The sequence below is a fragment of the Ptychodera flava genome, chromosome 12, assembly GCF_041260155.1.
Source record: "Ptychodera flava strain L36383 chromosome 12, AS_Pfla_20210202, whole genome shotgun sequence".
Lineage (NCBI taxonomy): Eukaryota > Metazoa > Hemichordata > Enteropneusta > Ptychoderidae > Ptychodera > Ptychodera flava.
Window position 1 is genome coordinate 17,241,668 of NC_091939.1, and position 13,773 is coordinate 17,255,440.

Here is a 13,773-nt window from a genome sequence, read left to right on the forward strand (position 1 = left end):
TGTTTCCACTTACTGACGAGGGTCGCACCAGTGATAACTTCTCCTTGATTTCTTGGGACAAATTAAGACTGTACAAAAAGGTAATGATATCTAATGCATAACCAATGATCAGTTTGAAAAAGTACAATGTATAATGGTATATGTAGGTTTGAGAATATCACACAATGGCTACGCATACAACAAACCTGTGTGTGGAGAGTTGTCAGCTTCCAAGATTTGATTGAACAACAGTGACAAATGCTGAGCCAGATAATGAAGAAATCACATTTTCACGTTAGAGTTGGTTCTCTTTTCCAGGTATCCAGAATTTACATGTTTACTTAAAACTTAAAGGGCCAGTAGCTGTACACTTTCTATGATTTTCATCAGTGTTTTTTGTTCTATTCCTCACAACATGTTGTTACACCTACTATTCAGCTGGCCAATACAGCATCTATACATTTAGAAAGCACCATTATTGTTGGTAAGTGAATTATAGTCTGGACCAGATTTCACTTGTCGCTAGTAAAATTAAAGCTTACACATGTACAGGCTGAGTTGACAAGCTGAATGCTGTGCATCTCACTATGCTTTAAGAATGTCAAACAAGACATTATACTTGACATTAAAAACAAAAATAGTGAAAGAAATCATCAAAAGTTACAGCGACTGGCTCTTTACCTCAGTCACTATGAATCTACCGCCTGTCTATGGTAAAAAGTGGTATGTAAACTACATTTATTGAATGTCAGCAGTACTACACAGTTTTGGTAACATACTTTGTTTCCTGTGGACCTCAAACTGGAAATAATTGGATATCAAAGTGAAACATGTACAGGTGATTGAATGCCTTAATGATCGTAAATGTACTTGTTATTTGATAAGTTCATAGCAAGTTGATGTATTTCCCTGTAAAACACTTCACCTGCTGTAGTCCAGGTCTCCTGGCAGTATGAAATTTTCATCTTTCTTTACTTCTTGAATATCCTTTTCTACTTTCCACATGACTGGGGCATAATGACCTGCCGTATAATGTTTTCAATAGTTTGAGAAAAGTTCAATTGCATTAGAATAATAAATAAGGTGGTACACACCTCAAACAGAAAGACGTACCTTTGTGTAAACTTTCATCAAGGAAACTTTCAACCATTCTCTTAGCAAGTCAGGAATAAAAATCAGGGGTCACAGTGAAGATTTTGGCACCAGAGAAACAAATTACCCAACACTGACAGAACATATTTGAAATTCAAGATAACTGCAATTCATGTGAACTCTATGGGGAAAAATTAAATTTTTGATTTTCACAACCACAAAACTTGGGTGGTGAAAACTTAACTTTCTCCGAGAGCTGTAAAATGAGCTTCCACAAATAGACCAGAAATGTATTGGAAAAATGTAGAGTCAAAATAACTGTCCTTGAGGTATATTCTACCACAAATATTGGCTAGATTTCTTTCAGTATTCAGTATTCATTTTAGGTTGTTACTTATTTCCATACATCTGAACCTGTGCAGTATGAGTGTTTACATCTCCGGTATATTTTCAACAGCAAATTGGAACGATTCCAATTTGCTATGTACAATTTATGAGGGTAAATTTTATGATCTGAAGCGCATTGTCCTGACTTTATGTTCATGACTTGAGGTTTCAAAAAATTGAAAGCAAACCTTCTATTTTCAGTCTTCTTGCAAGTTCTTCATCTTCAGCCAGGTTTCTGAATTCTGGACACGCTGATGCAAGCTTGTGTACTGTCACATCACGGTAGTTGAGTAGCTCAAAAGCACTGGAAGGAGGGAGATGCACAGAAATGTTTAATCTCATCTCTCATTTCACAATAGCTTTTAGCTCCGCTGTCAGTGACGCTGAGCTTATCAAATAGGCTGATTGTCCGTCATTGTCCATCTGTCTGTTGTCCGTCCACCTGTCAACAATTGCCTTCTTTTCTGAAACCGCATGTCTGATTGCTTTGAAATTTGATATGCGGTTCACTTGGGGTGACCTCAATTAGGTTTGCTCAAATGATGGTGAAATTTGCATATTTGTATTTTTTTGGCCTTTTTTGCTGTGTTTGGTCAAAAAATATTCTCTGTACTGTACTGCACATGCATACAGATTTTCTGCCTCTCAGATAAGCTTCAGTCATACGACAAAATGGGAGCCAAAATTTCTGTGATGCCCTTGTAACACATGGAAAATTCTATATGAAATCAATCAAAATTGGTAGCTTGCTGTGATTGGTTGTAAATTTCTCAGTGGCACTTAATTATTATTTGCTATTACTGTCTACAGCATAATTTCAAAGCGACAAAGCACCGTTGCTTGTGGTCAGATACATGGCGACGGCCTCTCTGATGTCATGGAAGGAAGTCATGAAACAGAATCGCAGTGATAAACACGTAATGTTAAGTTTGGACTGTGTTACAAGAAGTCACATTCACACCATGGCTGCTGGACAAAGCACATTGCTCAAATTAAAATATTTCTACTGATCACGCACTACCAGTAGGGGCCAATCACAGCATTGCAATTTTCAAGTGTACAATAGCCATGATGTGAAGGTGGCGATTTCTGGTTCATTCATAACTTCCTTTTTTAATCATCAGAGGAGCCATCTGTCGTGTACCAAACTACAAGTGACTGTGAGATACAATTGCTCTTTCCTTTCCTTTTTTTCTATGAATTTTGTTTGATATGAAAGGTTGTTCTCTGTTGTCAGACTTCTTAAAATATACTGAAATACTGGTCACTAAACCGCCCTCATTCTGTACTCTGCTTGCAGCAAGACAAGATTAAACATTCAATGAAATATCTTGAGGACTCAGTGTACCACAAAATCAAGTTCAGTGCACAATTCTCACTATGCATACACTGTTATATCAAGTTTCGACCTTATGCAAGCTTTGCAAAGACATCTTGATTGGAAATGCCTCTCATATAGATTAGGACAACAGATTTTTCTCTTACATGCGGCAATGTTCATATGTCAGAGGAAATCAAGTTGTAACAGAAGTAGTTCATTTTGTCTAGAATTCACAAACAAATTCTATCTGTCATTGTATTCAGAAAAGCTATAGTTACAAAAGAGATGTCTACGAGTGACCACTCTGGATGGTTTTAAAACTGAAGTTCACATGATTTCACTCAACATTGTTTGTGGATAAGATTCTGCTATCTATGATTTCTATTTTTAAATCTGAGTATCAAGACTGACCGACTGAGTGATTGATTGATTTGGTTGAAGGCTTTGATGTCATTGTCATCTCCTTGGTAGGATTATCACCGATTGAGAGGAGAGATATAAATGATAGGGTGACTGAGAATCACAATAAAGACAAGATTCAGCTTGATAACCAAAGGAAGTTATAAAGCAATGCAATGGCACAAATGTTTGAAGATTGTGTAGTTGAGCCAGTGTAGGTCTGACAAAGGATTCTCTTCATACCTAATATTTTCATTCTTCGACGTGTGAACATCGACTTTATTTTTCCACTTGACTGCTGACATGACCACAGACTTCAACAAATCTATCCCAGCATTCAAGTTTGTTGCCATGGTGACTGCCCGCTGGTATCTTGCTTCACTGACGCATCCTACACTATAGCCTAGAAGAGACAAGACCGAAGTGTAAAAATTTTCAGGAAGGGAAAAGTTTTGACTCAGAAATATAGCCTGCACCTATGTGACAAATAACAAACAGGGAACGATGTGCAAATATTTGGATTCAGAAGCAAATTACCTCGACTTTGCTGATATTTGAAATTCAAAATGGCTGCCACACTCAGTTTTAATTCCATGGGAAACCTAAATCGTTGATTTTTCAAAATGCAAGATGATGAAAACTTTTTATACTGCACTATTGAAAATGTATTTACAAAGAAACTTTAGAGCAAAAAAAATTGAGAGTCTGAAAATTTGCCACCAGAGAAAGCTCTTTTTATCTGAAGTTCATTTGTGCAACAGAGAACATAGAATGAAGTGTATGTGTCAGTGGAGTATAGAGCATCGATCAATGCATTGTTTGATTGCATGGGCTGATATAACCTTGTTATCTGGACTTACTCTCCTAAAATTGTTTGCTAAAGGAAGTCTTTGCCCAGTTGAGCACATCTTAGCTGATTAAGATGTGATCAAGATATTCTTTAGGTATGACCTAGTCTGGAGTCTTAAATATATTGATTTGTGACTCTGTGAACTCCTAAACACCATGAATTATGATTTGCAGCTAGCCTGGCTAGATTGTGGACTTGTTTCAGTTTGATCCTTTCATCCCTATTTCACTATAAGTAGGTAAACCCATCTTTTTTGAAAACAATGGGAATATACAACAGTCTAGCAGTGAGAGCGTGGAAGACTGGCACCAGCAGATGAAGCAAACACAGTAAAACCTGGAATCAAATAGGCATGAAGGACAGAAAAACTTTTTTGGGATGTTAAAGGCCCTGTAAATTTGAGAGAAGTAATCAACTTACAACTCACAGTAATATGGCTGAAAATTAATTGCTTCTGGTTTGTTTGTACAACAGCTTTGTGCAATCTGTTGTCTTTTAACTTTTCCACCACCATGGTTTGGCCCAAACCCATTGTTGTCAATGGTGAGTATGGACCTGTTCAAAGGAAGTGGGGGTGGACAGGTAAAAATTTGTATTTTAAGTAAAAACCATGAATTTCCTGATATTTAGTCTTCTCAGAAATTACACTCTTTTCTGTAAATTTTTTCATCTTTTGCAATCTCATCGTACCAAGTGATACTTTTTAGAGGATGCAGAAAATGGTTACAGCTTATTCCTTGTATGGAAATAAGAATCCTATAAAAATGAACAAAGTCATTCAAACCAGCAAGAACAAGACAGCACATGTATTCCAATCAGATTAATTCAATATGGCCTGACAGTTGTATCACTGATATCTATCTAGATATTTGTCTCATTTTTTTTACGACACTCCGTACCAAAATGAGTATTTCAGGACTGGAAAACTGAACCTTCAGGTATCAATGTTATGAATTTTTAAGGGCTCTGACCCCAAGTTTGAAAAATAAACCATAGACAGTAGAGTGGAATACCGATCTACTGTCTGTGAAAACAAACACAGACAAAAAAGAAAAAACAATTCAACTGATACTGGTAATCTGTGGGAAGTTGCCAATCTAAAGCTAACAATGATATCGGAAGTAACTGTTAATCAGTATTACCGTTAAAGTCATTTTATAAGACGCATCTGCATTATAAGTCGCACCCTCCTTTGATTGACTTGAGCAGGATGAAATCCATAAATTTCAAAAATGGAAAACGTATGCATTATAAGTCGCACCCCTATTCCAGCACAGCTGTCACACTACCAGCCACCATTGAGGTCAGCTCTGTTCATCAAAAGTTGAAACTTTGTTGTTCCTTGGGGTTAAATAAAATTTTTTCACTTCACATATTTCTTAACCATGGGCAACTACATCCTCCAAAAGAGAACTACCATAAGCAAACTCTTCTTTTAATTATCTTTTAAAGTTATTTATTCAATAAAGGCAAACTTCTATCAGTAGCGCCCCCCCCCCCCCCCCACCACTCCTTGAAAGAAAATAATCTGAGAATTTCCATGTTCCATGTTATTAGTGGCACGCCTCCTTTAAAAATGCAAAAAGTACATATTATAAGTCGCACCCCATCTCTTGAGAAATAATTCGGGTTCAAAATTTGCAACATCATAATAAAAGACGCGTCTTATAAAATGACTTTAATCAGTATTATCACTTTTTGTTCTTGTGGACGTGATACACAATGTTTTGTTCAAATACAGACCAAGTATCTGTCGATAAACATGTATCCACATGTCACCATATCGTATCTTTACAAAAACAATGTCTGATTATTTAAAGATTGCAATTTCATAATAATCTGATGTGCATATACCTCCAAACAAAAAAAAAATTCCATTAAAACAGAAGTATGAATGCTCAAACATTATGAAAAGTACACCTTTCAAGCAATCAATAGTGATATGTCTCCACTCTTTGTGGGAAATTTTTTGGGTCGGAAAAGTATATTGTACATTGCTATCTCAAGGGTGATAAATGGTGGTTATATTATGGTTATGAAGAGGTTAATAGGAAATCGCAGCTACTGTAAGGGTCTTTAGTCTAGAAACTGGCCTTGTACTCGTACCTATCTGAGACAACCAGAGTGGCTGCTATTTCCCATTGACTTTCCAAAACTTGTAATATGATGAATTTTTACAGCAAATTTGGCAAGTTTTGTACAAGATTTAACTTTTTCAATAAGGCTGCACCGGTTACAAAAATTCAATCACTCTCTTAAAAACTATTCAGACTCCAAGGTAAAATGTAAAAGCGATACAGCCAGACACGTGATTTATTTGCTCATGAATAAACAGATATACAACTGTTGATTTGAGCAAAGATGGACTTTAGTGTACATGATTGGATAATTGTCATTATTCATATTTGTAAATGGAATATTTTAGTCTGGGCAAAACCTAGATATTGCCAATTCCATTTGCGCTGCAAATGAGTCGCCATGATCACAACAGATCATTCTTCCAAAACTAGCTGGATGGAATTTTTGTCATTGGTAGATGTGGACGATGCTGAAGATTTCAAAATGATGACCATCAAGACAGAATTTCAGTTTCTGCCTCTGCCTCTGTCACTATTTTCTCTGCCCAGTGTTGTTACATCATACTGTTGATACATCGCTTCTGACCAGTGATTGATAGTTGCATGTGTGCCACGTTATAGCCAGAGTTCTATGCCAGTGGAACCAGTGCAGAGTTTATCAGCTATTGCTCAAGTCTTCAGATACTAGTAATGTTCCACTGTGCCGTTTTTTGATTCAACAGATGATGGCTACCAATGGTAAGTGCTTTGATCAGACTTCGGTTCACTACAAGCAAATGTACGCGCTTCATGCAGGATAAAGAATACGGACTGTCATGTGCAATTTGTTGTGAGTAAACCTGACATCATTGCAAGATGTGAAAATATTTTTTGGGGTTTTAAATTCCAATATTTACTGAATTGTTTGAGTTTATTTTGTGTGATGTAATATGGGTCTCAGACCAGTTTAAATATAACATTTGTCTTTGTGTGCTTTCAACAAAACCAAAATACTCCAGTTTTGTTTTGTATTTCGTTTGGCTTTGATCTTCAATACATCAGCAAGGCCTACTCCTTGGCCAACTTGTGACAATAGTGCTGATCGCAAATGATGTCATTTTTTCTCTCATTAATATGAATAAATAAATATTTGTCTGCATTTTCTGCATAAACAACGAAATTAAACCTACTAGTGTTACAATGGCTACTAAAAGACATCCTAATTCATATGAATTTATGGCTATTATAAAAGAATACACACTGCTACAACAGATGTGCATGCAACAACAAAAATTTGTCCGAATTTTGTCTGAGGTTGCGCACATGCAGTTTTATTTAGTAACAAACCTGAAATTGCGATCAACGCTGTTGTCATATTTACTGGCACTTTAAATGAGTCAGTTGATTATATTTAAAGTGAACTCAAGATGTTTACTTCATGAATAGTTGAATTTCTCCATTGTATTAGTCAACAAGTTGAAGACTCTTCTTTTGTATGTGTTTACCAACAGGGGACAATTTCTTTGTTCAAAACAGCACTGATAACCAGTTTTAACAGCAAACTTCTTTTGTGTAAAACAGCACTGGTTTACCGGAATGCATGATCAATTAGAGACTTGTCTGGTAAACTGTCCAATATTAACTCTTTGGGTGCTAAAGTCAATTTTTGTCACCTTTATAAATATACCTCAGTCAACTTTTTTCAGATTTTTGCCAAAATTTTGATGAACAACTGTAACCAATGAAATGTGATATCCAGTTGATCCAAATTATCAAAAAAATTGCAGAAAAATTTGTAAAAATTTGGAAAATGTTGTACTAAAATTTTGATGGGAAAACTCACAGCACTCAATGGGTTAAACGTAAGCATCATAGTTAAAAGAGGGATGTATCTCCTGTGTTAAAGCATAGGACATACGTCCCTCTTGCACTGGGACATCGAAACAATCTGCGTGAGGAAAAGAGTATCGGTTGTGAACAAGGAAAGATCTGATGACTGCATTCCATATTCATGATATTCCGTTGATGCCGCTACTCACTTATCTATCTAGCCAATCTAAAATATTTCTAGTTCACATCTATGGCTGGATGGCTTACTGTATCATTGTTATCTGGACTATTATTGTTTTGTTTCTTGCTGTATGAAACGCCTTTCCAAAACCAAACATGAAAACCAATGATCATGATCATGCATGATGAGAATATCATGATCTAAAATGTTAGCTTTTTCAGATTTTGGAGACTTATACTTCCAGTCAAAATAATTTCTAAGAAATTCAGATGCCCCCGTTGCTGTACAACATTAAATTTTATACAATGCATATACAATAGGGGTGTGAAGTCCGATACATATGATAATTAGTGTTCAGTTGAACTTTGACCCATATATTATTCCACCCTACATTTCTGCAGTTTTGACAAATTTACTTACCAATGCATACACATTTTCACTGAAGAGTTAATGTAAACTTTCAGCATTCAGGATTTCATGTTAAGGCTGTGTTCACAAATAACAGTTAGGGGGGCTGGAGGAATCAAGATTGAAATCTTTTTCTTTTTCAGACCTTCCTCAATACCCTCAAAAATGTTCAAGTCAAGGGAACCAAAAAAGTTCAAGGGAACCAAAAAATTTTCAGGTCCCTGCACTGCAGGCAGAGCAAAACTTTCAAGACACTCTCTCTACTACCTCCAAAATTTTCAAATTGCCCCCTTAATTCCTCCAGCGCCCCCCCCCCCCCCCCCCCAAACACTGTTTTTTGTGAACGCAGCCTTACTGGCAAAAGGTGTGTGACAATATATTTATGCAAATAATCCAGTCATGTATGGACTGTGGCTCTGTGCATGGCATGTTGAATAAGCTGCAGGCAGTGATATTTCAGTCAACTGCCCTGTATAGATTTACAAGGTTTACGTCCTAAAGTGACTTTGTAAACTTGAAAAAACATACATACATACATAAAGACTGATGCCGGATGGATACCCATCCCAATAGCTTCTACAGACTATTGTCTATAGGAGCTAAAAATTGCCAGAGACAGCTGCTAATTTTTTTTCAAATTCTCAATCATGGTAGCAATAAATGCCGGTATGTTTTCCTTTGTATGAAAACAAGTGTTAAGATTATTTGGTGGTTAATTTGGCAGGGAAGTGTCAGACCTAAGAAACAATGAGAAATTTTTATACAACTGTGCATTCTAAAAGTTTGTGTCCATGACAGCCTAAAGGTCACTGATGCTCAGTTGATTTGATGGGGGAAGAATACTTCCTGTGAAACAAAGCTGACATGTCTTATTTACATGCTAGCTTTTAAAAACCAAAGTTGAAACACCCAGCCATGAATGGCTATATCTACTTTAATAATGGAGTGATCTGTCAAGATGTGCTTTGACTCAGAGACCAAACTTTAGTGACCTGATATTCACAAAGCCATTCATTGTTCGTTGTGTCATTATTTACTCGTCTATGCACCTGGCCCACAGTGAATTTTATTACAAAAGTAATAATTGGCCAAAGCGTTGGGTCATATCTGGGGCTTTGCTTTTGATGTACCACTAAGAGTGACCATATTTGCCAGGCTGATATACCATGTCAGGATTTCAGCACTGCCCTGCTGAGAACTCAAAATTAGGGATAAATGTTCCAGAACATGTGACCTTTGACCAGAGAAATTCCTCATATCTGTTGTGATCACATTTGCATTTAAGCCTGAATTAATCTCTCATCTGGCTATCATCACTATAAATACAAGTAGTAATTGTATCAACCTTTTGTTGTTAGTCTCTGATCTGCATTGTCTGGACGGAGCTTCATTCGGAACTCAGCTCGGCTGGTGAACATTCTGTAGGGCTCTGTTACTCCCTGAGTGGTAAGGTCATCTATCATAACTCCTACATAACCATCTGTTCGACTCACTGTAAATGGAGGTCTCTCTTGGACTTTTAATACTGCATTGATACCAGCTATGATGCCCTGTGAGGAAAGAAAATGCAAACAACTAAACATCCTGGTGACAAAACGTAGAGAGCAATCATCAAGAGAATTGAAAGTCCTATAAATTTCAAAAAATATTTACTTCTTTCCGTGAATTTTTTTAATTGGGCTGAAAGAAAAGAAAAGGAAAGCAATTCATCGGTTTAGGTATATAGTAAAAAGTTATAGATGGTTAAACACTGTGTTGAATACATATCCGAACAGACATATTTGAAGATATCAAATTATGTCTAATGCAAACTTAAATGAAATTTCTTTGCAGGGGACACGTTTGTGGTTGAAAGATAGTGAAAGTGATCAAAGTCATTTATAAACCTGAGCTGCCGCCTCTTCATATCCCGTGGTGCCGTTAATTTGCCCAGCGAAGAACAAATTTGAGACCAGGTTAGTTTCCAGGGAGGTTTGCAGTTGTCTTGGGTCCATATAATCATACTCTACTCCGTAACCTAGGGCAAAATACAGACAGTGTGCAATCAGTGCAGTGGTTTCTGAGATTTGTGTTTCTGAGTTGACCACAACTTTGCATTGTTGGCCATGTTTACTTTAACCTTGTGATGAGTTGCAATATACAAGCTCAGAGGTGCATCTTTTTTGTGAATGCTTGCCCAAAGAGTGAATAGCTATGACTGCCTGATACAAATGTATGTGACAGTTACAATTATGTGAGGGTCTGTAAAAGTTCAAACATCTTTCTACACTAGAAATATTGATGTAGAAGCTTCTACCAAGAAGTTATGTGCTAGTGTATTGGCACAAAATCATTGACATTTGCTATAGTCATGTGACAGGGTCCTACCCGGTGGGGTTGTATTCTGATAATCTATACATGTGGTAATTTATATGTATATGTACTCTGTGATTTCACATCGTACAAAAGTTATATTACCAGTGTGCACCAAAGCTGTATCTGGGACTTGACAAACAGAGTGAACTACTCCTGTATTCAAAACACCTAAAACATGTGACCTTGAAGTTGAGAATCAAACTTAGATGAACAGTACCAGTCTTACACTTTACATGTAAAGGATGACACACCTGGTTTGACTATTTCAGCATTTTCCAGGCCAACCACCTGTCGTATCAAATCTCTTTGTAAATATTCTGGCAGTGTGCAAGACAAACCTTGAGGGTATATGGCATGAGAATTCAAACCTGCAAATGAGAAAAAAGTTGGGTGAAAAATCAGAATGGTACATTTTGGAGAATAACCTAACTGATGATGTTTTGACTATAGATTCTGGTGAATTGTTCCAAATGTTAACCCTTTGAGCACCAACGTAAATTTTTCTACCCATTACAAAATATACCCTAGTCAATTTTTCATAGATTTTTGCCAAAGTTTTGATAAAAAACTGTAGCCAATAAAATATGTCCATTTGGTCCAAAATCATCACACAAATTTCAGAAAAATTCACAAAAATTTGCAAAATGTGGCAGTAAAATTCTGGTGGGAAAAATTACAGCACTCAAAGGGTTAATTATCCTATTTGTGTGAGAAACTGCTTCTGATGCGCAGCTTGCAGTGTCCTTTGTCAACTACATCTTGTGCATTGGTTGAGGCTTACAGTCACCTGTAATCTAGATATGCCCATAAATATGCTCCTTGGTATTCAAAATACCCATATGAGGGCACTGTTTTTAATAAGCGGCCACCTGCGTAAAATCTGTGATTACTTAGATTTTCTCTTTCCATGGTAACAGTGGCAAAATTGGAACAGGTGACAGTATACCTTTAAACAGCTAGACCATGTGAAAAAATTACTGTAATTGTTGTACAGTGTAACCATTATTTTATATATCTATCTCAATGAGATTGTTGCAGAGTCTGTAAAGTCCCCATGTTGATAAATTGAGAGGTTTTAAAAGTTCAACAAACAACATCTTTTAATACACTCTGCCTTGCATTGAACTTTCTCTTTGCAATCACAGTCCACTTTCTTGGGAAGGTTCCATAGACGAGCCATATTCTAGATACAGTCATCCAGCGCAACGAATAACAGCTTGAATTAATTTTTAAATAGATGGAAGTTCTTCTAAAAAGACCAACAATCTCATTAGCTTTATGTCCTTCGATTTGGACTTATTTCTGAAAATCCAAGTTACTATGCATATTGACTCCTGTGTAAGATTTATTGTGAGTGAAAGCTTCAACATAGAAGTGCTTGTTCAACATAAGCTTCTGCTGTTAGAATTTTTGCAATGCTTAATGAACATTTTGTGCCCATATTTATTCCAACAGGAATTAGAGCTCTTCATGTGAGATTTTTATGATTTTCATCTAAATATACAGGGCTCCACTGTCTTTGCACCAGCATAAAATGAAATCTTTCGTACGTTGGTCAAAAAAGTCATACCTACCCTCAGGCTCCAACCACACTTGATTTTTCCTGAGTGGGAACTTTAAAACTTTTGACTCGATTGATGGACAATATCTGTGATAGAGTCAAAAGCACTGTTTTAGATAGTTCAGATTATGACAAATCATGAAAGTGATCATGCTAAGCTCCCATGTGGATGTCAAGATCTCTGGAGTAATTCACCTGTACAGGAATGAATATACTTGATACACAGTATGTCCCCATACATCAGTTGGCATGTATCAATTCTGACTCTGCTTGTGCCTCTAGGCAGGGAAATTGAGTGAAATGGTTTGGGTAGAACATCCCCTCAAGTTTTTAGCCCAGAGTTATAGCTCCACAGGGTAAAAAAATGAAATTTTCAATTTTCACAAATATGAGATGGTGAAAACTTTCTTTTATCCACAAGCTTTAAAGTTAGTTCACAAAACCAACAGACTGAAAGAGAATTGTGAGATAGGGTCATAAGATCTGCCCGGAGGAGCATTCTAGCTCAAAAGCCATAACACACACCTTGGACCGCTCACTTCCTCCATGACATGTCTGTTGAGATGCATGTTGTCCAGCACAATTCTATCAACAGTAGGGGTTGTGTGAGTTAAGTAGCACGGAATCTGCTCTTCTGGCTGTATGAATTGAACAAAAAAAAACATAGGTAACATGCAAGCATAGAACCAAGACATGGTCTGGATTGAAGCAAGTATCATTACAGAGGAATACAAACAAGTTGTTAAAAGATGTATGAGTGAAAACTTTGAAGTAGCAGATAAAGCTTATATTTCTAAATGATATTTCACCACAATTTGCAAAATATTCTCTCATCTACCAATTTCCAATTACCCTTTCTAAGCCATCAACACATGACTTTCTCTCACTCCTGTATGAAATTCTGTCACTTTGTACCTTGTTAGGTATTTACACTTGTATACATACATACAAAGCATCAATAGACTGACAAAAACCTGTCATAGTAAGTTGTGAAAAATTTTCAATGATGACACACCAAACTGACTGTCGAAGAAGTTCCACCACCTCTACCTGCATGGGCTCAGCCATGTTCTCATTGCGATAAACCAAAAAATAAAATTTCTCCTGCCTACTGATAGGAAGAAAGATTGACAACCACCAAGAGCCTCTTACTTCTCTTGTCGATGCTTTTTCAGCAAAATACTCCCCCTAGCTGCATCAGTTCCAAAAAAAGTTTTAACCCAGCTGGAGATTTTGTCTCCTAATTGTTGCATCAGATTTTTTTTAAAATCAATTTATAGACGGCAGCAAGAGTGAGGCAAACAGTAAGTCTGCCACCCAATCCTAGTGTCATGAAATCAGCCCTAAATCAGT

At 36.7% G+C, this 13,773-nt stretch overlaps 2 protein-coding genes across 3 annotated transcripts in view; one reads left to right on the forward strand and one right to left on the reverse strand.

The window, feature by feature from the left end:
* Window positions 1-13,773, reverse strand: part of LOC139145218 (protein MTO1 homolog, mitochondrial-like) — a 39,399-nt gene that overhangs the window by 1,308 nt on the left and 24,318 nt on the right. For both annotated transcript variants that reach the window (XM_070716221.1, XM_070716223.1), the window contains 9 exons: window positions 12,946-13,058; window positions 12,434-12,507; window positions 11,111-11,227; window positions 10,391-10,521; window positions 9,850-10,054; window positions 3,422-3,581; window positions 1,647-1,762; window positions 905-1,001; window positions 14-68 (listed from right to left, as the gene is read on the reverse strand). In XM_070716221.1, coding sequence (XP_070572322.1) covers window positions 14-68; window positions 905-1,001; window positions 1,647-1,762; window positions 3,422-3,581; window positions 9,850-10,054; window positions 10,391-10,521; window positions 11,111-11,227; window positions 12,434-12,507; window positions 12,946-13,058 — 1,068 coding nt within the window. The remainder of the gene's footprint in view (window positions 1-13; window positions 69-904; window positions 1,002-1,646; window positions 1,763-3,421; window positions 3,582-9,849; window positions 10,055-10,390; window positions 10,522-11,110; window positions 11,228-12,433; window positions 12,508-12,945; window positions 13,059-13,773) is intronic.
* Window positions 10,337-13,773, forward strand: part of LOC139145219 (SEC14-like protein 2) — a 47,816-nt gene continuing 44,379 nt past the window's right edge. The window contains exon 1 of the mRNA XM_070716226.1: window positions 10,337-10,459. The gene's annotated coding sequence lies outside the window, so the exon portion shown is untranslated. The remainder of the gene's footprint in view (window positions 10,460-13,773) is intronic.